The sequence below is a fragment of the Apodemus sylvaticus genome, chromosome 1 (assembly GCF_947179515.1).
Source record: "Apodemus sylvaticus chromosome 1, mApoSyl1.1, whole genome shotgun sequence".
Taxonomy (NCBI): Eukaryota; Metazoa; Chordata; class Mammalia; order Rodentia; family Muridae; genus Apodemus; species Apodemus sylvaticus.
Genome location: NC_067472.1, coordinates 91956518 through 91980528, shown reverse-complemented (window position 1 = coordinate 91980528; position 24011 = coordinate 91956518). Strand labels below are relative to the sequence as shown.

Sequence of the window (24011 nt, the reverse complement as noted above, 5' to 3'; positions counted from 1 at the left end):
CTCATCCCTCTGATCTGACTTGATCCCACACCCTCTGATCTGACTTGATCCTGCAACCTGTTTAGAGCTGAGCTTTGCCCACTTGGCACTAGTAGCGTGGTGTGAGTACAGCTGCCGCATCTTCCGACATGTTTACCAAAAGCAAAATGTAAGACAGACACGAGTGACCTGCGGTTTCTATGGAGGAGTTTATTTTAATTGGCACATCCTTGGGAAAGTGCTAACAGCATCCAAACAAGGCCTACACTGTTGCTGCCTTGAAGTACTTCATTTGAAAAGTGTCCTTTGGGAGGCATAAAGGGGCTTGAAGGATCCTTGAAAGATCCTGGCTGCACCTTAGAGGCTTGTTAAAACAAGCTTTTCATTTAAGTCTGATGTGTAGATTGCTTACTCTGAATTTAAGCCTGTCATTCTTCAGAGTATGAAACGGAGCTCCAGGGGCCGTCCATGCTTCCTTGACCACAGAAACTTCCCCTCAGCTGTTCACAAGGAAGCTCTCCTGGGGCTCTGTGGGTAGCTAAAACTGTAGCCGCCACCCTGAACCAAGAGCACCTGCAGTCCAAGCGGCTCGCTGTGAGTGCCCCTGCAGAAAGAGGCTGATATTCCTAGAGTGCTTTCTGTATCAACAGGTCATGTGACCAGTGTCATGTAGTTCCCTTAACAGTCCCATTTCACACATGAGAAAACTGAGCAGGGTCAACAGACTTGCCAAAAGTTGCAGAATTAGCCGGAGTCAGACAAGTGCCAAGAATTTAAGTGCAGGTATGTTTCCTCAGAGGCTGGGGTGTGTAAAGCCATGAGGAGCTGGATATACTTACATTTGTTCCAGAAATATTTATTAATCCAGGTGTTTGGAAGGCCTAAGCACAGTTTTGATCACTCAATGACAGAACACTTGGGTGTGTAAAATTGGCACACAAATCTTCATTCCTCTGTCACTTATAGAAACATTAAATATTAAATAGCCACTGCTAATGGACTGTTACTTCACATACACACACACACACACAAAACATACACACACACACACACACACACACACACACATATTAAGCAGGGTGTCACCCTTCTGTAATTCTAACCCTCAGGAGTCTCAGATAGCAAGGTCACAAGTTTAAGACCATCTCTGTGACCCTAACAAGACTTTGTCTTTAAGAGTGGGAACTGGAGAGATGACTCCATGGTCATGAGTACTCACTGACCTTCCAAGGAACTAAGTTCAGTTCCCAGCACCTCCACAAGACAACTTACAACTACCTGCAACTCCAGTTCCAGGGGCTCTGACCATGCTCACACACATATGCACACATGCACATAAAAATTAAAATAGAAAGACAAGGCATCCTCTATATGCTATAAATATTTGAATATTTACTTTAAAGCATGTTTTTAAGAATTAAAAAATCTTCAAAAAGAAAATAAAAACAAATAATAAAAAAGGAAAGAAATCCCTTTTCTGAGTGGCTGTGGTCTCCAGCTGTTTGGAGATGGTCATGAATAAGTCGGGCTGCCTCCAGTGCTGTAGGGTTTAGTTCAGATCATAAAAACTTGGTACTCAGCAAAAATATTTAGGGGTCACTTTGTTAGCTTTGCAGGGGTGTGTTTGCTTGTTTGGTTCTTGGTGGGTTAGTTGGATAGATGGTGATAGAATCTCCTCACATACCCTAGGCTAGCTCAATGTCTTCCTGCCCCAGCCTTATAAGGGTAAGGGGGTTGTATTCTCGGGTATGTATTTTCTATATAGAAAGGTGTGGATTTCATGTATAAAATGAATGTCCCAAAATACCTCCTTCTTAGTTCAGTAAATAACATGAATTATTACAAAAAGGGACCAACTGTAAGCTGTAGATAGACCAGGCAGCAAAAGCTCCAGATGATTGCATTTACAGCAAGGAGCTGTCCTGCCCACACACAGACACACAGACACACACACACACACACACACACACACACACACACACACACACACGGGCCCAGCATCCTGAGAACATCTGTACTCTGAAAATGATGTAGATAAATAAAGCAGTAATGGAGGGTCTGGACTATTTGTTGCTGGCTAATATACAGCAGAAGCAAAATCAATATGTCATTAGCTAGGACCCCAAAACCATGATTTAATTGTAAAGCAGGGTGACTCTGTAGGGCCGGCTGGCTCCATGACCACCTCCCCTCTGCCCACATTGATTTAATCTCTTTAGTGAGGTATTTCTCAGGAGACAGCCTCGCCTTACTCAGATCTGGCATCTTGGGCTTATTTCGATGTTGTGAACTACCTAGTCCTCGCCAGGATTTGAAGATTTTCAGCACTTGAAAATTTTAAGTGTGAACTACGCTCATATTCTATGGAGTCTATAGAATGTTCTGAAAGAAAATATCTCGTGATGCAGTGTTAAAGAAATGCAGGGTACAAGGCAAGATTCTGTATAACGAGGGCTTCCTGAGGGAAGGTATATATAGTCCACACAAAAGCGCCCGTTGTTGCGCATGCACCATAAGAGGCCTGGAAGGAGGCATAGGAAGCTGTACTGTTCTGGGGGAGGAGAAGGAGACAAAGGCAGGGTAGATGCTGAGGCAGGATGCACTCAACGTGTACATCGTGTGCTCTCAAGATGCCAAAACTTTTCTACAATAAGTGCATGTTATTCTGAACTTGAAAAGCAAACAGGATGGGGCAGGAGCGGGGGTCCGAGCGGTCCAAGTGCGGAAAGAAGACGTACGTAATCATGGAGAGCTGTTGATGGCTCAGGGTGGGGAATAGCTCAGCCAGAGTTGTGGATGTGAATGCAGAGGGTATTGGGTCCTGTCTGGGGCGAGGAGCAAGAGATGGAGGCAGCTGGCGATGTTCCTCACCTGCTCAGGTATCCGGTGTGTGCGACTTGGATGCAGCAGGGGCCTCTGGAGTAGGTCCGAAGGCCGAGGAGGCCCATGACGCTGGAGGAGATGCAGAGCTGGCGCTGTAGAAATAGTTCCGGTCTTGTGTCTGACTGTGGTGGACGCTCCTGTTAGCCCTGCCCCAAACAAACACACGGATCTTCTAGGAGAAATGGAGCCTCTCAGGAGGCCAGGACATGCTTTTCCTGAAGACCTGTGCATGTGTGGCTGTCTACACTCCCGAGTGTGTGGCTGTCTACACTCCCGAGTGTGTGGCTGTCTACACTCCCGAGTGTGTGGCTGTCTACTCTCCCGAGTGTGTGGCTGTCTACACTCCCGAGTGTGTGGTTGTCTACACTCCCGAGTGTGTGGCTGTCTACTCTCCTGAGTGTGTGGCTGTCTACACTCCCGAGTGTGTGGTTGTCTACACTCCCGAGTGTGTGGCTGTCTACTCTCCCGAGTGTGTGGCTGTCTACTCTCCCAGTGGTTCTTTCCCCCACCCGCAATGGGCAGCCTAAGGAAAGCACTCAGAAAGAGGCTCTGAACTCTGTCATCTTGCCCCACCTTCTGCCGTTCTCCTCACCCAACCCAAGCCACCAGAGGTTCAGACTGAGTTGAGTCTAGATAAAGCCCCCCTTCCTCTCAGAGGCCTGCGCATGCCCCCTTCCCTGTTAGTCACAGTCCTCAGGCAGAGAAGGGTTTTTATAATGTTAGGCTGGGGACTCCTCCGGTCCTTTGCTCTCAGCTTTCATAGTTCTCTGGGAATTCTGGGGATGTTCACCAAGTCATCCAGGTCATCACCAAGTATGGCTCTGAGGTCTGGGGAGCAGCTATGAGGCAGTCAAACAAGGCTCTGCCCCTCCTGCCCCTGGAACCCGGAGCTGTGCAGTTATTAGCCCAGCTCTTCCTGCCCCAGTTGGTGACATTCTATGTGTTATGACTGATAGTGTCTGAGCTGCTGGGCCCAGGCCAGGGGAAGGCAGCAACTGGAGCCAGCCAACTCCAGTCAGAGGGGATCTCCATTAAGGATGAATCCGAGCTCTGCTCTGCGGAGTGCTCCTGACAGCCTTCTCTGAAAGTGTAACAGAAAGTAAAAACCCAACCGAATCTCAGTGTCCAGTCAAGCAAGATGCGGAGGATTCTGATCTTTGTCTCATGATGACCACATAATGTTAGCCTTCAAAATGTTAATTCTCAAATTCTTCCTCAGAAGGTATTTGAGGTTCCCCATAGTAATGTAATGATGTTCTTCTATACACTGTCTAATCAAAGAGAGCAGACGCCACAAAGGGAACAGGTATGAGGGCTTTGTTCTGACCTCTTTGTCTGGGAGAAAAGGTCTCTAAGCAAGAGGGTGGCTCAGGGTGACAAGGCTCACTTGGGTTGAAGGGTTGGCTGCCCTACAGTTTGCTGACCAGTGTTGGCCTGGTCTCTGTGTCTGGACCCTAAGCTTGTGACTCAGCCCTTTATGCTGCACAAATAGGGAAGTCTGGCCAACAGAGGTGAAGTCTGGGTCACAGCTGGATCTAGTGGGGGAGGGGCTAGACTAGAGAACCATGACACTCAATGCCGCCTCCTGATGTTGCTGGGGTGAAATGGCTCCACAGCACACGAAGAAATAAAAAGGGAACAGACAGCCGTCACTGCGCTGAATTCCTTCTGTTGCCAGACGCCCAGTTCTCCACATTAAACATGTGTGGTTTCTCTTGCAGAGTGATGAAGTCCTCACTGTCATCAAAGCCAAAGCCCAGTGGCCTGCCTGGCAACCTGTCAATGTGTAAGTACCAAACAGACACTTGCCCTCCCTGTTCCCCCCCTAGCCTTGTCCTAGCCACTTAACTCATGGTCACTTAATGTTGGTTGTGCCATTAAAGTCAGTAGTACCTCTCAGAGGAGCAAGCCAGGGAGTGTGGCCCACGTGGGCAGCCCTGTCTTCTTGGGAATGTTGGTTTGGCCTCTGTTTCCCCAGTGGCCCTCCATCCACTGCAGAGGACCCAACTGATTAACCATAGCATGTTCCCTTGGGCTCTCCGTCCAGCAGGCTGAATACATATGATCCAGGCCTTGGCAACACAGGTGTACTCACTCTAAGCAATCCTGATTCATGGCAAAACATACCTGTACTGGTCTCTGTTCTCAGAACCTCTCTTGTCTCTGTAAACTATGTCCCTTGAAGAGTTTATCTGCCCTGAAGTCTTTGGTAGCCCAGAGGGATGCTGCCAGTTTCAAACTACCATAATCCCAGATGGCTGGGTAGATGACCAATTATAGATACTAGATGATAGATGGATGGATAGGATAAGATAGATAGATAGATAGATAGATAGATAGATAGATAGATAGATACATGGATAGATAGAGATACTTAGGTAGATAGATTGGAAGGATTGATTAGATGGAGAGGAGAGAGAGAGAGAGAGAGAGAGAGAGAGCACTTTGAGAATATCTTTCCATAGATGGGCTTTATTGAGCTTGAACTCATCATGTCCCAAATGGAGTTCTTCGCCTTCTCTTCAGCCCGTTCTCCTTAACTGGGTGGGGTAGTGCAAGCCTTTAGTCCCAGCATGTGGGAGGTAGAAATGGGTAGATCTCTTTGAGTTTGAAGCTAGCCTGGTCTACGTAGTTAAGTTCTAGGTTAGGTGGGACTATACAGCAAGACTCTATTTAAAAAATCACAAACAACTCTACTCTTATTTGCGTGGGAAAGCATCTGAAGCGCAGTGGCTCACAAAGCCTTGTGCGTTCTCCTTCCTGCCCTGCCAGCAGTCCTTACCGGGCTCTCCTCTACCGCCCAAGCTAGCACCAACTTTACCTTCCTGACCTGCTTCAACCCATTCCATAATTTCCCATAATCTAGTTCATCAACTATTCTGTTATAAGTGATCTTTTAAGAATGTAAACCTGCTTTGTTCCCTCTTCTTAGCTTCTTTCTATTCCCAAAAATGTGCATTCAGGAAGGGAGGGGGTGTCTTTTCCTGTCAACATCCACAAGAGCCCAGTAAGATGTTCGCCCTCTGTGACAGGCCCACTGTTACATTCTGGTCCGTTTGAGAGCAGAATAGAAAGAGCAGACATATCCAAGTGACTGGCCCTAACCCACCCCCTCCCTTTATAACAAGATTCCTCAGATTCATTTTCTCACGTTCTAACACATTTCTTTCTTCTAGTCAAGCTTTTAATCAGCCTGAAATTAATAGCTTAATATCAGTAATAAATTGACTCTTGTCTCACAATGACAGGAAACAAAATCCGACCTCCACTTTACCCCGAATCCTTCAAGCAATGACAACCTAAACACTTCATTGATTCAGTATATACTTATTAAGATCCCTCGAGGGGGCTGGGATGCTGTGGTGAACGGAACTCTTCCTGGGGGGCCTGCAGTTCAGTGGGGAAAGATTTAGCAAGCGTAACCTATATGCGAGGCAAGGTCATGGCAAGGTCAGGATGAAGAAGAGTGCAGCACACTCAGGCTTTAAAAGGCTTCTAGTTTCTGCATAACTAGATGCAGAAATCAACGGTGGACTTCGTGTGGGGCCAAGTTACGCAACATTAAAAATGTAAGAATAGTAGGGTCATCAGGAGGTTGGAGTGAGAGAGATGTGGTCAAGGTACATCGTATAGTTGTGTGACAATATTCTTGTGAAATCCAGTCCTCTGGACAAGAAGTATACCAACAAAAGAAAAAGCTTGTTTTAATTTTTATTTTAAAACGCTTATTGAAGAGTTTTCAGCAGAAGACTGTGATCAGACAGCATTTAAAAATCAAAAGGCAGCAGCAACGCCAAGGTCCCAATATGAAATTAGCTGAATTAGGTGGAAAGGGGGGAGGAAGGTACAGGCCACGTCTGAAGGGATGGCGGGTAGGAGGAGGTGAAACAGACAGGTGCGGAGGTGAGCAGCAGCCCGACAAACTGACAGATGAGGAGACAGACTGAGGGGGAAATGAGGGAGGCAGAGGGGTCAAAATGCTTCTCAGGTATGGGCTGACGCTGTCATGGAATTGGTAACCGCGCTGTGACTGGGGTCATCAGGTGACATTCAGTGGGAAAGCCCATGAGATCAACTCTGCCTATGACGTGTTGTTAAGATGCCCGAAAGCATTTGTATGAAGGCCAAGCAGCCAGTTAGTTACCCAGCTCGGAATTTCAGGGCATCTGCAGATGCAAAACCGAGTCAGTGATAAATGACTGACCAAAGCTAGGATCAGATGACAGTGGGGATGGGGGCTTAGAACAGAGTCCCCACTCTTCATGGTAAAGACTTCCCTTCACCTGAAACAAAAGAAGAACAGCACAAAAGTCCCCTAGGAAAGTGTGGTTCCCTGGATCCCAGAGAAGACCGAGGAGCAGGGCGGGCTAGACCCTCCCTCCCCAGCCGAGGCTGCAGGCTGCAGCTTGCTTTAGAGTCTCAGACACTAAGCAGCCATGCCCTCTGCTGAGGGGTGGGAGACCCCTGCATGCAGCAGGGGAAATGCAGTGGGGACAGGGGGGTGCGCAGAGTCAGGTTGCAGAGTCACAAATACTAACAATCCCTTAAACCCCGCTGTAGAAGACCAAGGCTGCCTGGGTTGTCAAGTTGGTTTGTGTGTGTGTGTGTGTGTGTGTGTGTGTGTGTGTGTGTGTGTGTGTGTGTGTGTTTTGCTGGCTTGGAGGCGTTTTGGTCGGGGCGGGGGTGTTTCTTTTGTGGGTGTGGGTGTGTAGGGGGAGTTCTTCCAGCATGTGAAAGACACTCTGAAATTTGAAAGAAGTATTATTTGGGGACTACCCTCCCACACTTCACCTGCCCCTCAGACTTCCTGAGACCCAGTGGAAACAAAGATTAAAACAAAACAAAACAAAACAAAAAACTAATGGATGGCAAACACTCCCAACATCCCAAACCTTTCCACCCCACGCTATGGGCTCCTTTAGGGAAAGGAATTTTCCTTTGATTTTCCCAAACCCTCTCTACTCCCCTTTCCTTTCCAAATCTCATTAGGAAGTCAAATTGGGAAGCCCACACGAAGCCCGGTTTTGTTTTGCACTAACAACCCCGCCCCCGCCCCCTGCAAGCCTGCTTGATGGAGGTTAATGGGATTCCAGCCTTTCCGCACGGTGGAAAAGCCAGGGTGACCTACTTTGCAGAGCACTGCCTGTTGAAACTGACTCCCCCACCCCCCACCTCGGCAGTCTTCATCCACATTCCCAGCGCCCCTTCTCAAAGGGCAGTAGCGAGTGAACGAATCAGCGGTGGCATGCTTAATTCAATAAATCAAGCCAGAGCCCTGACAGCCCAGCATTCAGGTGGAGACAGTAAAAGACAAATTCCGAGCAAAGCCACATCCTTCACTGGTTCTTTGCAAACACAAGTGGAAAACAGTTCCTACAAATCATTCTGAATTTGCACTACTCCAGGGTGGTCTGAATGCTAAGAATTACCGGAACTTTCAAAGATATTCATCTCCTGGAAAGGACTGGCATTCCCCCTAAATTATTCCCCATCCATTCCCCTTGGTTATCTCTTGCTTAGACAATGGCCCATGTTTGTGAGGTCAGCGGTGTAAAGACTGGTCAACTTCTCCAGAAATGAAACCAGAAACATCTTCCTTTTAAATCAGCCCTCCGGTTCCAAGGCCCCTCTTGCCTCCTAGCAGGAGTCACCTGAGTCTCTCCATGCCCATGGGGTAGTAAAGGAACACGGACTAGAGCAGGTGGCAGATCTGCGCGTCCAGATGGACTTGGAATCCCAAATGCCTTCTGGTTAGAAACTAATGTTGCAAAAACTTGACAAACCCTGATCCACCAACACTGGGCTTCAGCCTAATGAATGGCTTGGGCGTCCCCTAGTGGCATAACAGAGTTTCTGCACTTGAGAAAATGAGACAAAAGTAATAGTTTTTAGGAACTATTTTACTGGGTAGGTCTCACTGGAGTAGATTTGTAACTTAGAAGGCAAGAATCAAAGTATAGATTGATCGTAAGATAATTTCTTGCTTCTTTTCTTCTGTGGTATTTTGGGAAGCTTTGTTGAAAATGAGACATAGTACTGTCAGGAACCAATGAGAAGCAATTTCTTCACAATAAGTATAACAGTCCCATCTTGCAGGTTTAGTAACTGCAAAGAAAGGTGGGATTAAAGCACCCACTCCTGTGCCCTAGTCTCATGCACCACACCCTCTCACAGGTTAGAGAAGACATTTCTTCACGTACCCATTTATTTTTAATTTATGTGTGTGTAAATTGTTTATAACTTTACTGGGAGTGGGTCTTTTTCTCAGAAATTTGGCTTATCACTGTAAGGATGCTGACACTTTTCAATTATGCTGGATGGGGACATTTTTATGATGCTCTATTTTTCTTGACAACAGAGGTATTATGATCACGTCTTAGGTGCCCTCCAGAAAGCTAAAGGCTTGATCTCCAGCTTGTGACATTCTTGAGAGGTGATAGAAACTTTAAGAGTTGAAAAAAAGGCTCAGCGGTGGTGGTGCACACCTTTAATCCCAGCACTTGGAGGCAGAGGTAGCTGGAACTCTGAGTTTGAGGCTAGCCTGGTCATCAGAGTAAGTTCCAGGACAGCCAGAGCTACACAGCCAAACCCTGGGGCAGGGTAGGTTGGAAAGACATTAGGTCTGTAGAGGTTTGGAAGGTCTGTTAGGACCCACCCACCCCTTACCACCTTCCTGTGGCCCCTGCTATGGTGTACGACACTGCCACAGTCCCGAGGAGACATGATCAAGTGACCACAAACTAATCTCTGACACCGTGAACCAAAACAAGCTTTTCTTCTTCAAAGATATTTTTCTCGGGTGTTTTGTCACAGTGACAGAAAGCCAGAACTAGAGGGTCCATGGAGACTTTTAAATTTTGAAATATTTGTGTATGGATATAATGATATATCTTGGGGACAGAACCCAAATTTCAGCATGTGACAGGTTTCATGTACACCTGTACAGAATAGGTTAGCACAATATTTTAATGCATCTGCCGTTTGCCGTGACCCACTGCGCGGGTTCAAGTGTGGAATTCCCTGGTTGGGTTTCATGTTACTGTTCAGGAAGCTTCAGATTTGGGGGTTTTAAGATTTGTAATATTAGGGGGACTGGAGAGATGGCTCAGCGGTTAAGAGCACTGACTGCTCTTCTAGAGGTCCTAAGTTCAATTCCCAGCAACCACATGGTGGCTCACAACCATCTGTAACTGGATCCGATGCCCTCTTCTGGTGTGTGTGAAGACAGTGGCAGTGTACTCATATAAGTAAAAATAAATAAGTCAAAAAAAAAAGATTTGTAATATTAAACATGCACAGTTCTGGATATTATACAGAGGTTTTAACTGATGTTAATTCAATCTGCTTCTTTTGTGGCTGTTTTTCTGTTTCAGAGCTGTTTCTTTTCTTTTTATTCCCACCTCAAAAAGTAACATTTCTTTAATAGAACATTTTCTTGAATATTTGACATTTTCTACAATCTAGATGCTGGGTTCCAGAGCCGTATGGTATTTGTTGCAAATCCGATATTTTTATTTTAGTTAATTCAGTCCGACAGCACTTGGTGACCAGTCTTTCCTCCCTCTCTCTCCATTCTGGCCCACTAACTTCCTCTGTTCTACTTTGAATTGTCACATTATTTTTAATTAGATTTGCCATATACTGTGGCACACAATAAGTATCAACTCTCCCTGGTTAAAAAAGAAAAAAAATCACATTTAAATCCTAGATAAAAGAAAATAGGACACCAAATTGGCAGAATGTCATATCGTCGTGGAAGACCTGGCACCTAAGAGAGCATAAATAAGAACTTTTATTAAAGTTCAATTAAATTAAAGAGCCCCAGTTCTGGCTAGCATTTCCTAAGAAAAAGTCACACATGCGCTCATCCATTTCAGTATTTTAAGTACGGTTTTTATAAGAGAAATAATAAATACTTTGAAGCGACCTTTAATTAAATTTGAAGGTCAAAGGAAATAGAAAGGCTCCACATTCATTTCCTAGATTAATTCATTTATTTCAACAAACATTTGGAAAGAGCCCATTGCATGCTAAGATCTGTGCCAGGCAAGGAAATGTAGCTGAAATAACCCCCTACCCCCTCAAATGGCCTCTACTCTATAGGTAGTGAGTGAAGGTAGTGAGTGGAGGTAGTGAGTGGAGGTAGTGAGTGGAGGTAGTGAGTGAAGGTAGTGAGTGAAGGTAGTGAGTGGAGGTAGTGAGTGGAGGTAGTGAGTGGAGGTAGTGAGTGGAGGTAGTGAGTGAAGGAGTCAGAGGTGCTAAGCAGTTTGGGAGAACAGGGAAAAGCTCCCTCACAGAAGCACTGTAGAGCCTGGGTTGAGGGGGGATTTCCTTGTTATATCTAAAGATGCTTTTTGAAAAATTGTTCCTATATCCTGTGCATTCAGAATTGCCATGCCAGCAGAGGGCTAGGCATTTGGGAGTCTGTTTTTTCATCCTTGGAAGTCTTTAACTACCCCTCGGGCTGCCAGCCATGTTGGTTGAAAATGCTTCCTCCAGGTCTCATCGTTGAGTGGTTGGTGTCTTAGCTACTTTTTTTGTAACCAAATACCTGGTAAAAAGCAACCTAAGAAAGGAAAGGTGTGTTTTGGCTCATAGTTTTGGGAGATACAGTTCATCATGACAGGAAAGATGTGACAACAGGAACGTGAGATGCCTGTCACAGCACATCCACAGCCAGGAAACCCAGAGATGTGGAGAGAGGCTCAGCTCACTTTTCCTTTCTTCCCTTTTGCATTCAGTCAGGGGTGCCAGCCCAGGGATGGTCAGGGGTGCCAGCCCAGGGATGGTCAGGGGTGCCAGCCCAGGGATGGTCCTTCCCACATTCAGGGAGGTCCTCAATTAATATCTGGAAACACCTTTGAGAACACCCAGATCCTGGTCTCCTAGGTGATTCACAAACCAGTTAAGTTGACATGAAGGTTCACGGTCACACAAGGTTATATCTGTCAGATACATGAGAACTAGTTCCTGCTAGGTTGGAGTCAGGGTGGTTCCTAATACTCTAGATTCCTCAGGAGAGCTTGATTTGTCTCCTTGGGTTGTCACTGTGAATCCTGTCACTTGTGGGCTTCAGGAGATGAATAACTATCTCTAAAATTACATACTTAAGGAGATGGGAGACAGTGGGTAGAGTAGTCTGTCTGTGTGGTAATGGAAAAGGGGAAACTACATTTCCAAAGGACTGTTGGGGTAGGCACTGCAAGACAGGGCATCCACTTGATACAAGGCTGGATGGGCAGCCCCACAGTTCACAGACTGCAGGTTGGTGGTAGCACACACCTTTAATCCCAGGGCTTTGGAGGCAGAGGCAGGTGGATCTCTGAGTTTGAGGCCAGAGAAAGTTCCAGGACAGCCAGGGTTATACGGAGAAACCCTGTCTCTATTGAAACAAACAAACAAACAACAACAACAAATTGCTGAGGCTGGAGAGATAGCTCAGTCAGTCAAGTACTTTCCAGGGAAGTACAAAGTCCAGAATATGCATTTTTCAAATGTCAGGTTGGTACCACATGCTTATAATCCCAACACAATGGAGGGAGAAAGAGGTGGATACTTCCTAGCCAGCCAGCCTAGTCTAGTTAGCAAATTCTAGGACACAGAAATAGTATCCCCACCCCCACTCCCACCTCCCACCTCTTCAAAAGAACAGCTGTGTAGCACATGAGAGACCACACCTGAGGCTGCCCTCCAGCCTCCATGTATATACACACATACATGTGTTTCCCAGCATATATACACTACACTATATACACCTACACACGCCACATAAACAAAGAAGTTATTGAAACCACTGACTCACAATCCAGAGGAAGTCATACTGGAGAAGATGAGTCTCCATCTGTGAGTCTCCTAATCATACAGAAAGACAGGCATTTCTTCAGTAGGTATCTTAGTTACTGTCCTATCTCCATGATAAAACACCATGACCAGGTCAACTTATAAAAGAAGCGTTTAATTGGAGATTTACTTACAGTTTCAGAGGGCTAGTCCATGGTCATGGGGGTGGGGGTGGAGGACACAGTGGCAGGTAAGCATGGTGCTAGAGCAATAGCTAAGAGATCTGGTCCAAAAGGAGACAGAGAAAGAAGAATTGGGCTTGGTGTAGGCTTTTGAAACCTCAAAGCCCACCCCAGTAGCACATCTTCTCCAACAAGGCCATACCCCCTAATCCTTCCCAAACAGTTCCACTCTCTGGTGTCCAAACATTCAAGTAGATAAGCCTATGGGGCTATTCTTATTCAGCATACACAGGTGGGTAGTCTTGGATCAGAGCTTTGAGACCCGAACGGTGAGCAGGATTTTCAGAACCTAGAGACAATAAGGCCAATTCAGTCACCACCAGATACACATGTATTTGGTTAGCCCACCAGGGTCCTCCATACCTGGGGAGCCCTGGCAAAGCCAACCCTTAAGGAGCCTAGAAGGAGAGAAAGAATTGTGAGGAAGTCATAGCAATTATAGGTCTGGCTACAGAGGCCTGCAGGGCATACAGGAATAGATAGACTGAGGGCCCTTGCTCACCCAGTGAATCTGAAAGGCTCCTAGACAAGGTGACGTGAAAGGCTTGAAGGATAAGTAGTGTCCAACCTTGAGCTGCAGGAAGACCATCCACAGAGCTTGCTGAAACCAGTAGCAAGGGCCCTATCCCAACACCCCTAATTCACCAAATTAACCTTCAATTCTGATAAGTTCCCCAGGAATGCCAAGGACCATACTTTCCAAAGTACAGAAATAAATGCCACAGCCCTGCTCTTAGGCTGGCCTGACAGGGCACAGGGAGTCTTTAGAAGGGTAGACTTGGGTGACATCATCTGGCCCTCGTGGTTCTGCTGGTGCTGAAGCTGAGACTTGACTTCTGCTCCATGCATGTTCCAGCCCCTAGACTGGTAACAGTACAGTGGCATCCACTCAGACAAGCCTCCCCCATCCCTTCTCTGATCTCACGGTGAACCCACAGTGCTTTTCTCTCAGCCACAGAGCAAGCTGGTGTAGCTCAGTCAAAATGTCCCAGACCAGAGGAATTTCAGATTTCAGATTTTAAAAACTGCATAACATTGATATATACATAATGAGGTATCTTGGGGATGGAACCTAGGTCTAAACTCATTTGTTTCATATACACCTTATTATATAGCCTGAAGATAACTTTGTACAATGCTTCATTGATTTTTAAAATTAGCATACAAAATTTCATTATGGGATTTTTCATGTGAATGTGTCATAGTTTGTTCAAATTCATCCCATTCCACCAAAACTGCCCCAGTGCCCTGGCCGCCTCTGGCTCGCTCCCCACGGTCCCAACCTTCTGCTTTCATGTGGAATCCCTTCATCTTCCCTCCCACTTACAATTACCTCCTCCTTCCTCATCACCCCCTTTCTAGTTTCTTGATCTGCACACACACACACACACACAAAGAGCACAAATAATGAGAGAAAAACTGCGGCATTTGTGACTTTGGCTTATTTTGTTTAACATGATGCTTTCTGGTTTGCTCCATTTTCCTGCAAATGCCTTGGCTTCATTTTCTGTACAGATGACTAAACCTCTTGTGTATATACACGTTACCTATTCCTCTGTTGATGGGCATCTAGACTGGTTCCACTCACTGGCTATTACACCTTTCCTATGGATTTTGTACATGCAAGTATTTTGTGATTTTTGGAATTTTCTGTTTGTGGCATGGCATCAGCACCCAAGCTGCCTGGGATTTTGGAGCATTCCAGCTTTGGGGATTTCAGAATAAAGATCTAGAGATGTAAACCTGTGACTATAATCATAGCAGAGGTGTGAGGCACTGGATTAAGCACCGTATGCAGGATAGCTGGCTAATCACTCAGATAACCCCCAATACAGACATGTGATGCCCATCTTAAAGATGTGGGTGCTGAGTCTAGCAAGCAAGAGAACCTGAGTTCAGATTCTCCATATCCCATGTGCAAGTGGGGCATGGCTGTGTGTGCCTAGACGCCCCATACCAGGGAAGCAGAAACAGGTGGGTCCTGGAAGCTTACTAGCCAGTGAGTTGAGTCAAAATGGTGAGCTTTGGGTTGAATGAGGGATGTTATCTCAAGCAAGAAGGTGAATTGTAGAGGAAGACACCTGACATGGCAGAGGTACACGCATCCACAGATATGTGCACATACATAGCACACACAAAGATAGGTGGATAGGCATGTGGGTGGATGGATGGATGGATGAATGGATGGATAAATGGGTGGATGGATAGACAGATGGATGGACAGACAGACAGATGGATAGATAATTTTTAAGTGATTTCAATATTCAGACAGAGAAGCTGAGTTTGCTCAAGGTCACACAGTTCTGTGGGATGATGTCAGAGCCTTCACTATGCTTTCTTCCCTTCTGCTTATTGGCTGGTTGCATGTCTGCCCAGAGCCAATGATCTGATTCTGTGGGTCCCACCAGGTCTGGAGTCATCACTTTCTGGGTCAGGTGGGGGAGACAGAAGCAGCAGATCTCTACAGAAGGCACAGGGTCTCTCAAAACAGCTAAGGCTGACCAGCTACCAGATGGCATGAACAGACCAGTTGGTGAGCAGCCAAGGATTCCCCACAGCTAGCAGCCTGAGGCTCCAGGCATGCCAAGCTTCCTTCACACCTTGGCACCTGCTACCCATGGCTCCAAGCCCATCAGTCTCTATGCACTTTCACACTCCTGAGACAAAACAGGGTCTAATTCTACTCCCACAGAACCACCATGGAGGGAAAATGGAATAGAATTGGTCTGTTGCCTAGAATGTGCTGAGAATGTGACTCTTCCTCCTCAGTCCCTTTAGTGGGCCCCCTCCATCATCTCTTGCAATACAGTCTCTCCTGAGACCTTGCAGCCTGAGAAGATGGAAGCTGAAGAGCAACTCCTGGTGCTAGAGGCTTTGGAGACATGATTTCCAGCAGCTGGAACATTCAGCCAACTCAACTGGTAACCAGGGCAACCAGATGGGTATACCCTGGTGCCAGGCAGGGCCTCACCTTGGCTGGTCTCTTAAGGGAAACAGACAAAAGGCATGGGAAGACCTCACCATGATGGTACTCTTGATACCTCAATAGAGTGGGCAGGAGGAGAATTTAGGAGTTGAGGTTGGAAAGAATATTGTCTTCGAACACATTTGTGTGGGTCGTTGTCTCTCTTCTGTTCTGCCTCTTAACACTGTAACTTTGGACAAGTTCCAGGACCCTCTTAAAGAAGTCAGAATCAATAAGCCTTACCTTAGTTCTGTTGTAAAGATGAAGTTATGTTTGGGGACCTTGGTGAGCAGTTGTTTGTAAAGTTCATCTCACATCCCACAGGGCTGGACACACACACACACACACACACACACACACACGAGTTATTGGTTCTTTCCTTAAAATATGTGTACTGAGTACTCTGTGCCAGATGGAAAAAAGCTGTGTATGCAGCACACACAAAAACCTGATTTCCCAGAGCTTTACAGTGCAGGGCATGATGAGTCAATCTACACCTGGGCAAGTAGATCAACCAAGGAAATGCTGTAGAGGTTTTTTAGATAGATGGTGTGAGAGTGAAACTATTTTCTCTATCTTAGTCTACCAGGTAGTCCACCTTGTGTCTCAGAGGAGACACAAGGATAAACCAAGGATGCTTGGGGAACGAATCTGCCTTCTCCCTGCTCTTCTCCATTTCTAGTCATGGCCAAGCCACCTAGTCCCACCTAATGTGTGCAGTCCTTCCCACATGTGATAGCCTCTTTCTCTGGTTTCTAGGAGAGCAGCACCCTCAGCTGAATTCTCAGTGGACAGGACACGCCACTTAATGTCCTTCCTAACCATGATGGGCCCCAGTCCGGATTGGAACGTGGGCCTATCTGCAGAGGATCTGTGCACCAAGGAGTGTGGCTGGGTCCAGAAAGTAGTACAGGATCTGATTCCCTGGGATGCTGGCACTGACAGTGGGGTGACTTATGAGGTAGGTATGTGCCCACAGTGGAAAGCAAACGCCCCCAGCAACCTTCCTGGTCTGCCCTATTCTAGGTATCCTGGGCACAGAGGTGGGTGTGACTCACTATATCCTAGAAATCCCTAGTCTAGTAGGGTAGCCAGCATTGTTCTGTGTACAAACTATATAGTAGGTACTGAAGCTATCACAAGGCCTAAGAAGTAGCTAAGTGGTTAAGAGCACTTGCTATTGTTGGTGAGGATTAATTCAGTTCCCATCCACTGCAAGGCAGCTAACAAACATTTGTAACTCCGGTTCTAACTGGAGATCTAATGGCCTCTCCTAACTGAGTACCAGGCACACAAGTCATGTACATACATGCATACAGACAAAAAAAAAAAAACCCAAAAACCTTAAATGTTTAAAATAAATAAATATGTTTAAAAGATATTTTTAGATAAATCTTCTTTTAAAGTCTGGAGCCATCAGAAGACCAGTAGATGAGTAGGGAGACAGCAAAGTCAGTGACGTGTCTGCCAGGCAAGCAGGAGGAGCTGAGTCAATAACCCAGAACCTAGGTAAAAAGTCAGACATGGTAGCACATGCCTGTAAACCCAGTGCCTGGGAGGGGAAGACAGATGGATCCCTGGCCAACTGCATTACCCTACTCTGCGAAAGCCCCAGACCACGGAGCCTGTTTCAAAAAGCAAGATGGAGAGTCCCAGAGAAATGACACCCAAAGATGGCACACACATGTACACATGTTCCTGTACTCCTGTGCGCATTTACATTCACACCCAAAAGGAAGGAAATGAGAGGGAGAGCAATCACTGTGAGTTTTCAAGGCAGATTTACCTGATGCCCTGATTTTTAGATGTTTATTTACTTGCTACGTTGTTGTTGTTGGGTTTGGAGGTTTGCATAGAACCCAGGAGGAGCACTCTACCACTAAGCTACATTCCCAAGCCTTGTTTTGTTTTTTGCTTTAGACATGTTGTCACTATGAAGCCCGGAGTAGCCTCAGACTGACCAGCCCCCACAGGCGTGCGCTGTACTGGCTGGCTTGATTAGCTTTTCAAGCCTGCCACACTTCATTCTGTCTACAGTCCGGGCCCACCTTCCCATAGGCTGCGCTGCACAGTCATCAGAGGCAGTGTGACTCACATCTGACCCAACACGAGAACAGTTTGCTGCCTGGTCCAGCAGAAAAAGCCTTGGATCCAGGACAAGCTGGCTCAGCCCTTTCTAAGCTTGGATGACCTCTTTGGAACTTGGCTCCTTGAGCCGGGCACAAACTTTTGGTGCATGTGAGATTCTAAGCATAGGTTTATGGATTTCTAAGCACAGGATCTGCACAAGTGGAATTCTGTAAATACAGTTACATTTTATAAATTTCAACCAGAGCAAGGCTCCATGTTTGAATCCCCAGAACACACACACACACACACGCACATACACATACACACACACACACACACACACACAGAGAGAGAGAGAGAGAGAGAGAGAGAGAGAGAGAGAGAGAGAGAGATGCATGCAAGGTCTTATTAGAGGTTTTGTTCAATAACCAATTGCTTTTCACATTGTATTTCCCATACTGTCTGTTTTATTCCTGCAGTCACCAAACAAGCCCACAATTCCTCAGGAAAAAATCCGACCCCTGACTAGTCTGGACCATCCTCAGAGTCCTTTCTATGACCCAGAAGGTGGGTCCATCACACAAGTGGCCAGAGTCGTCATCGAGAGAATTGCCAGGAAGGTACCATGAGGAGGGCTGATGCACCTATCCACCTTTCTAGAATCACTGGGGTCTCTGGCAGGAAGCACTTCTGGATATGGGATTTCTGGGCCTCCTGAGGGCTCAAGAATAAAAATTATCTTTTTAGATGTAAATTAGTAAAAGCAACTCAGAGTGAAATCGGGATCAAATGAATGATTTGATCAAGTTTATCCTGAGTTCTATAGTCAATTGCTAATGTCTGCCCTGGTCAGGATATATGTTTAGTCAATGCTTATTTTTCCTTGCATTTCTTTTCATTTAAGGTGTAAATGTTGGCCCAGAACTCTGCCAAGGCCAAGCATTAGATTTACTTATTCTCCCGCTCCCTTGCCCATCCTCCTTTCTGGAATATACACTCTCCACTTCTCTTGCAGGGAGAGCAGTGCAACATTGTACCCGACAATGTGGATGATATTGTAGCTGACCTGGCTCCAGAAGAGAAAGATGAAGGTGTGTTGTTCTCTTTTGTTGCAGGTGGTAACATAAACTGATATGACCAGTTGCCTCTGGCATGGTCTTTGAAACAAGCAGGACTTGGGGTAGGCGGTACAGCAGGGCTGGTGTTGGTGTCTTAGCATGTGCTTAGCATGGACCAAGCCCTTGTTTCTATCCCCAGAACCCTAGCCAAAGAAAAAGACTAAAACCCAAGACCAACACTGGGCACCAAGTATCAGGCACCTGGTGAAGGAGGGATGTAGAATAGGTACTTAATGGTAGCTGTCTATCATGTCTGTGAAAATGGCATTTGGTAGGTGTTGATCACTGGCTTCTTTGACGCTTGTTCTGCCTTGACAGTTCATCTACCCATCATGGAGATCGGGAGTCCAGGCACTATGTCAGGAGAGAGAGGCAGAGCCTTGGTTTGAATTTAAGTTTCCCCACAGATCCTAGACTCTCTGTTACTGTCTGTAACCCTTGACAAGCTAACTTTCCTACCCCTCTCCCCTCAACTAAGAAATACTCATAACAGAGGCTGCCTCAGAGAAAATGAAGATCAGTAGACTCAGCAAAGTAAGATTCTTAAGGATGCCAGCACAGGGCAAGTGCTCAGCGAACCGACAGCAGTGGGTGGAGCCAATGACAAAATGAAGTTGCCTATGAGGTGCATACATGCTCGAAAAAGTGTCTGCCGAGGACAGGGCAGTGACAAAGAGATACGCGTATGCATACGGTTCTTACCAGGAGAGAATGGTCACTATTCATTAGATGTTTACCAGCAGAATGTTAGAACGTCATGTTCAAAGGAAAAGGATGTCTGCTCCCATCCCTGGAACACACAGTTGAGCCTCTAGGCAAGGGGCCAGGTCATGGCTTCCACAGGCTCCCAGGGAGAACATGCCACACACTCTTTGCAGATGACACCCCTGAAACCTGCATCTACTCCAACTGGTCCCCATGGTCAGCCTGCAGCTCTTCCACCTGTGAAAAGGGCAAGAGGATGCGGCAGCGCATGCTGAAGGCACAGCTGGACCTCAGTGTCCCCTGTCCTGACACCCAGGACTTCCAGCCCTGCATGGGCCCCGGCTGTAGCGATGAAGGTAAGGAGACAATCCAGGCCAGCTGGAGAAGACCGGGGAGGAGGGCTTCCTGGCAACATGGCTCCCTTCCACCTTCTTAAAGTGGCATCATTGTCAACGAAGTCCAACCAGAACGGGTACCTCCTATGGTATCTCGAGGCCTCGGAACACACGGCCCAATTCCCACACCCACTGGCTTCTTCCTGCATGCTACTTTTACGTCACCTAGACCAAATCACCTGTCAGAACATTAAAGGGAAAGGACTTACTGGTCTTGAGAGGATTTAGTCAGTGGATACTTGACCCATGTACTTCATAGAACATGGTGGTGTGGGAGAGCGATGTACTTTCTCAAGATAGGCCCTGCTTCCCAAAGTCTCCACAAACCCTCCCCCCCAAAAAAAGACAACCACTGTTCTGACTGGTGTCTGGACAATGCAAACTTTATTCTTTCCACAGAGTGCTAGGGAAAAGCACACACAGCAGACAGAAAGAGCATTTGGTTTTTACTCTAAATCGGGTGGTGGCTGTGTCATTTACCCATTAGTTGGGGTCCCACCTCACAATCTTATTTAATCAACCAGTCTGAAAAGAACTGGTGCACAGGACATGGAAGAAGGAGAGAAGGGTCCCTTCTCCAGGCCATCAGTGTCCTAGATGGAGCACTGTGTAAGGGAACAAGCCCTGATATAGACAGTCCTACAAGGAGACAGGGAGATGTCACTGTCAACACTAAGGCTCCTTTCTAGGCACTAGAGCTAAGAAGCTAAATGCCAGCGGTGGAACTGAAATCTATCCTCCTCTTCCTATTGTACTAGCAGATATCCCAGGAGGAATGAGAGTGCTAAACCACTGGGCTGTTCCTTGAACCTGGGGCACTCTGGGTAAATGCCTGTCCCCCCAGAGCCAGAGTTTCCTCATACCGACCCCAGGTTCTTTTCTGCCCCTCCTGAGCATGCTCGGTGTGTTACAGATGGCTCCACATGTACCATGTCCGAGTGGATCACCTGGTCACCCTGCAGTGTCTCGTGCGGCATGGGCATGAGGTCCCGGGAGAGGTATGTGAAGCAGTTCCCGGAAGACGGCTCAGTGTGCATGCTGCCCACGGAGGAGACAGAGAAGTGCACGGTCAACGAGGAGTGCTGTGAGTGGGGGTGTCCTGTAGGTGGGTGGGGCAAGCAGGTGGATCCCGGCACTAGCCGCTCCTCCAACCGGATGGACTCCTTAGCTCCTAGCAGCTGCCTGGTGACTGAGTGGGGTGAGTGGGATGACTGCAGCGCCACCTGTGGGATGGGCATGAAGAAGCGGCACCGTATGGTCAAGATGAGCCCCGCGGACGGCTCCATGTGCAAGGCGGAGACATCGCAGGCGGAGAAATGCATGATGCCTGAGTGCCGTGAGTGGGTATGGGGAGGGTGTGGGGCAGGGTGCCTCACACTGCTGGCTTCTGGATAGAATTCACTTTCCTTGGGAGAGTAGAAAAGGACAGTAAATTTAGATAAGACATCATTGGCCAAGTCTAATATCCACTCCTGTTTTTTTGTTTGTGGGAATGATACAGGGTCTCATTATGAAACCCTGACTAGCTTGCAACTCGCTATGTAGACCAGGCTTGCCTTGAATTCACCGAGATCTACCTGCCTCTGCCACCCAAGCCCTGAGATTAAAAGCACGCACCGCTGTACACAGCATATTCCTATTTTACAGTGGCCTTGTTAGTTGTAATAAGGCACAACTCTGGCCACTCTATGCGCAAATGCATATCAATGTGCACACAAGCACACACATCCCAGGGGTTTCTGTTCAGACACACAAAACTGCAGCACTGAGCCAATCTCTGTCTGGAGTATTCTTTAGTGAGGCCCCATTAAATCTATAGTGACTATAATTAAATTTAGCCACCCCCATTAAATCAGTGGTGTCTATTGAGAACTTGTGCTCTCCTGCACTGGCCTCACCTGTATCAGGTCATGACCTGGGCCACAGGAGATGCAAAAGAGTAATAAGTACAATCAGCAGAGAGCCACTTCCAATTCCATTCTAGTCCAGTGGCCAGTGCTGGTGGGGCTATTGTAGGGCCAAGATCAAACCCAACAAAAGGTGCCTGTTCTCAGTGCCAAACTTGGCTCTTGACCTAGATACCATCCCATGCTTGCTGTCTCCCTGGTCCGAGTGGAGCGACTGCAGCGTGACCTGTGGGAAGGGCATGCGGACCCGCCAGCGGATGCTCAAGTCTCTGGCAGAGCTGGGCGACTGTAACGAGGATCTGGAGCAGGCGGAGAAGTGCATGCTACCAGAATGTCGTAAGTCCCAGTTACAGAAGTCACTGTCCCCACCTCCAAAGCTCCTCGGTCCAGGAGCCCCTAACCAGCTATTTGCTAATACTGCCAGATAAGGAGATGGCTAAGTGGGTACATCATTTTGTGTGTGTGTAAGCATGAGGACCAGGATTTGGATCTCCAGAACCCACGTAAAAGCCTGGGACAAGCTGGCTAGACCAGCCAGAATCAGTCATCTCTGGGTTCAGCAAGAGACCCCTTTTCAATAAATACAGTGGAGAACACTGAAGGAAAGTACCAGAAAGTATCATCTTTGGGCTTAGAGATGCCTGTGCATACACATACAAAAGGATATATACTGTTAGATCCTATAGTGAGACTAATTTGTCACAGTGGAGTTTGGATCTATGTTGGCAGAAAGTCTTCAATCTCGTCATCTGCAAAACACACAAAGTGACTGAAGTCTGAATGAGAGATGGATTAACCTTGTAGCACAAGTCAATTGTCCCCAGTCCTTTCCCTCCCCCACCCTACTTACTGGCTTGTCTTACCCATTAACTTTCTGAACCTTTCAATTCTATCCCTGCACCATGGGATCGACTTACTTACCCTTAAGCTGAGGTTGCCCCTGAGGTCAGTGACACCGACAGACTAGTAAGGAAAAGAGATGAGAAGAAGAAAGGAAAGGAAAGGCCAGGTCCTCAAAAATGCAGTACCCAAATCTCCCTCTGAAATCTGTGGAGTCACCTGCCAATATTGCTTCCCCCTGTTCCTCGGTTTCCAGGTCCAGATGGCAGCAACACTTTCTAAGTTACTCCAAGTATTAAAATCAGCTATTGGCACCAAGAGTAAGCAGGTGCAGGCCTCAGCCAATGACTTCAGTAGCCTGGGGCCTTTACTAACTGTAGTTAGCTCACAGCTACCTCCATGACTGGACTCTAGAGCCATTACCAAATGGTGACAAGTCACCAATTCAAATAAATCTTTATATCCACAGAGTCCATTACAGGGGATCAGGAAGTGAACATCTGTAGGGCACAGCTGGGAGCAAACAGTTCATTTAAGCCTTGTAGCCTAATAAAACAAACTACCATATCCCCATTTGGCAGACACGCTCCCTCAGGGAAAGAGGCTGGACAATGTTGAAGAGTGAGACTGGTCCAAGCTTTACAAAACCAACGCAGAGTGTGGACTCATTTGCCTCCTTGGACACACCCTGAAAAATCAGACCAATATGTTGTTTCCCCCTGCATCATGAGGTGCTGGCTTTATAAGAATTTGCTACATCTTTTACTATGAGAAGCCATAAAATACCTCCTGCTCTTGATTCTTTGTGGAATTTCCTATCTCAGGCTCCTGTGTGCTTTACACGGACCACCATAGGCAGGATGCAGACGAGGTGCCGAGTAGGAAAAGCTGCCTAAGTTTGAGAAAGTCCTAGGTGTGGGCCCCTGTAGGCAACCACCTGCTATCTTGTTCTCTCCAAAGACTATGAAGTAGGTTGCTATTCTCTAAAGACCATACTATAGCTTCCCTCAGGAAATCTAGGGTCATTGAGACAGATGGGGTGGGGGGAGGCTGGTCAGTGCCTCTAGCTGATATATGACTATTCTAGGAAGCCACGGGGCAGGCCATAGTGCTGTGAGAACACCTTC

At 46.9% G+C, this 24011-nt stretch overlaps 1 protein-coding gene across 1 annotated transcript in view; it reads left to right on the top strand.

Moving 5' to 3' along the window:
• The window catches only part of Spon1 (spondin 1), a 277312-nt gene that overhangs the window by 249700 nt on the left and 3601 nt on the right, over positions 1-24011 (top strand). The window contains exons 7-14 of the mRNA XM_052200940.1: positions 4584-4648; positions 16609-16810; positions 18399-18539; positions 18935-19010; positions 19916-20098; positions 21051-21221; positions 21306-21473; positions 22216-22380. Coding sequence (XP_052056900.1) covers positions 4584-4648; positions 16609-16810; positions 18399-18539; positions 18935-19010; positions 19916-20098; positions 21051-21221; positions 21306-21473; positions 22216-22380 — 1171 coding nt within the window. The remainder of the gene's footprint in view (positions 1-4583; positions 4649-16608; positions 16811-18398; positions 18540-18934; positions 19011-19915; positions 20099-21050; positions 21222-21305; positions 21474-22215; positions 22381-24011) is intronic.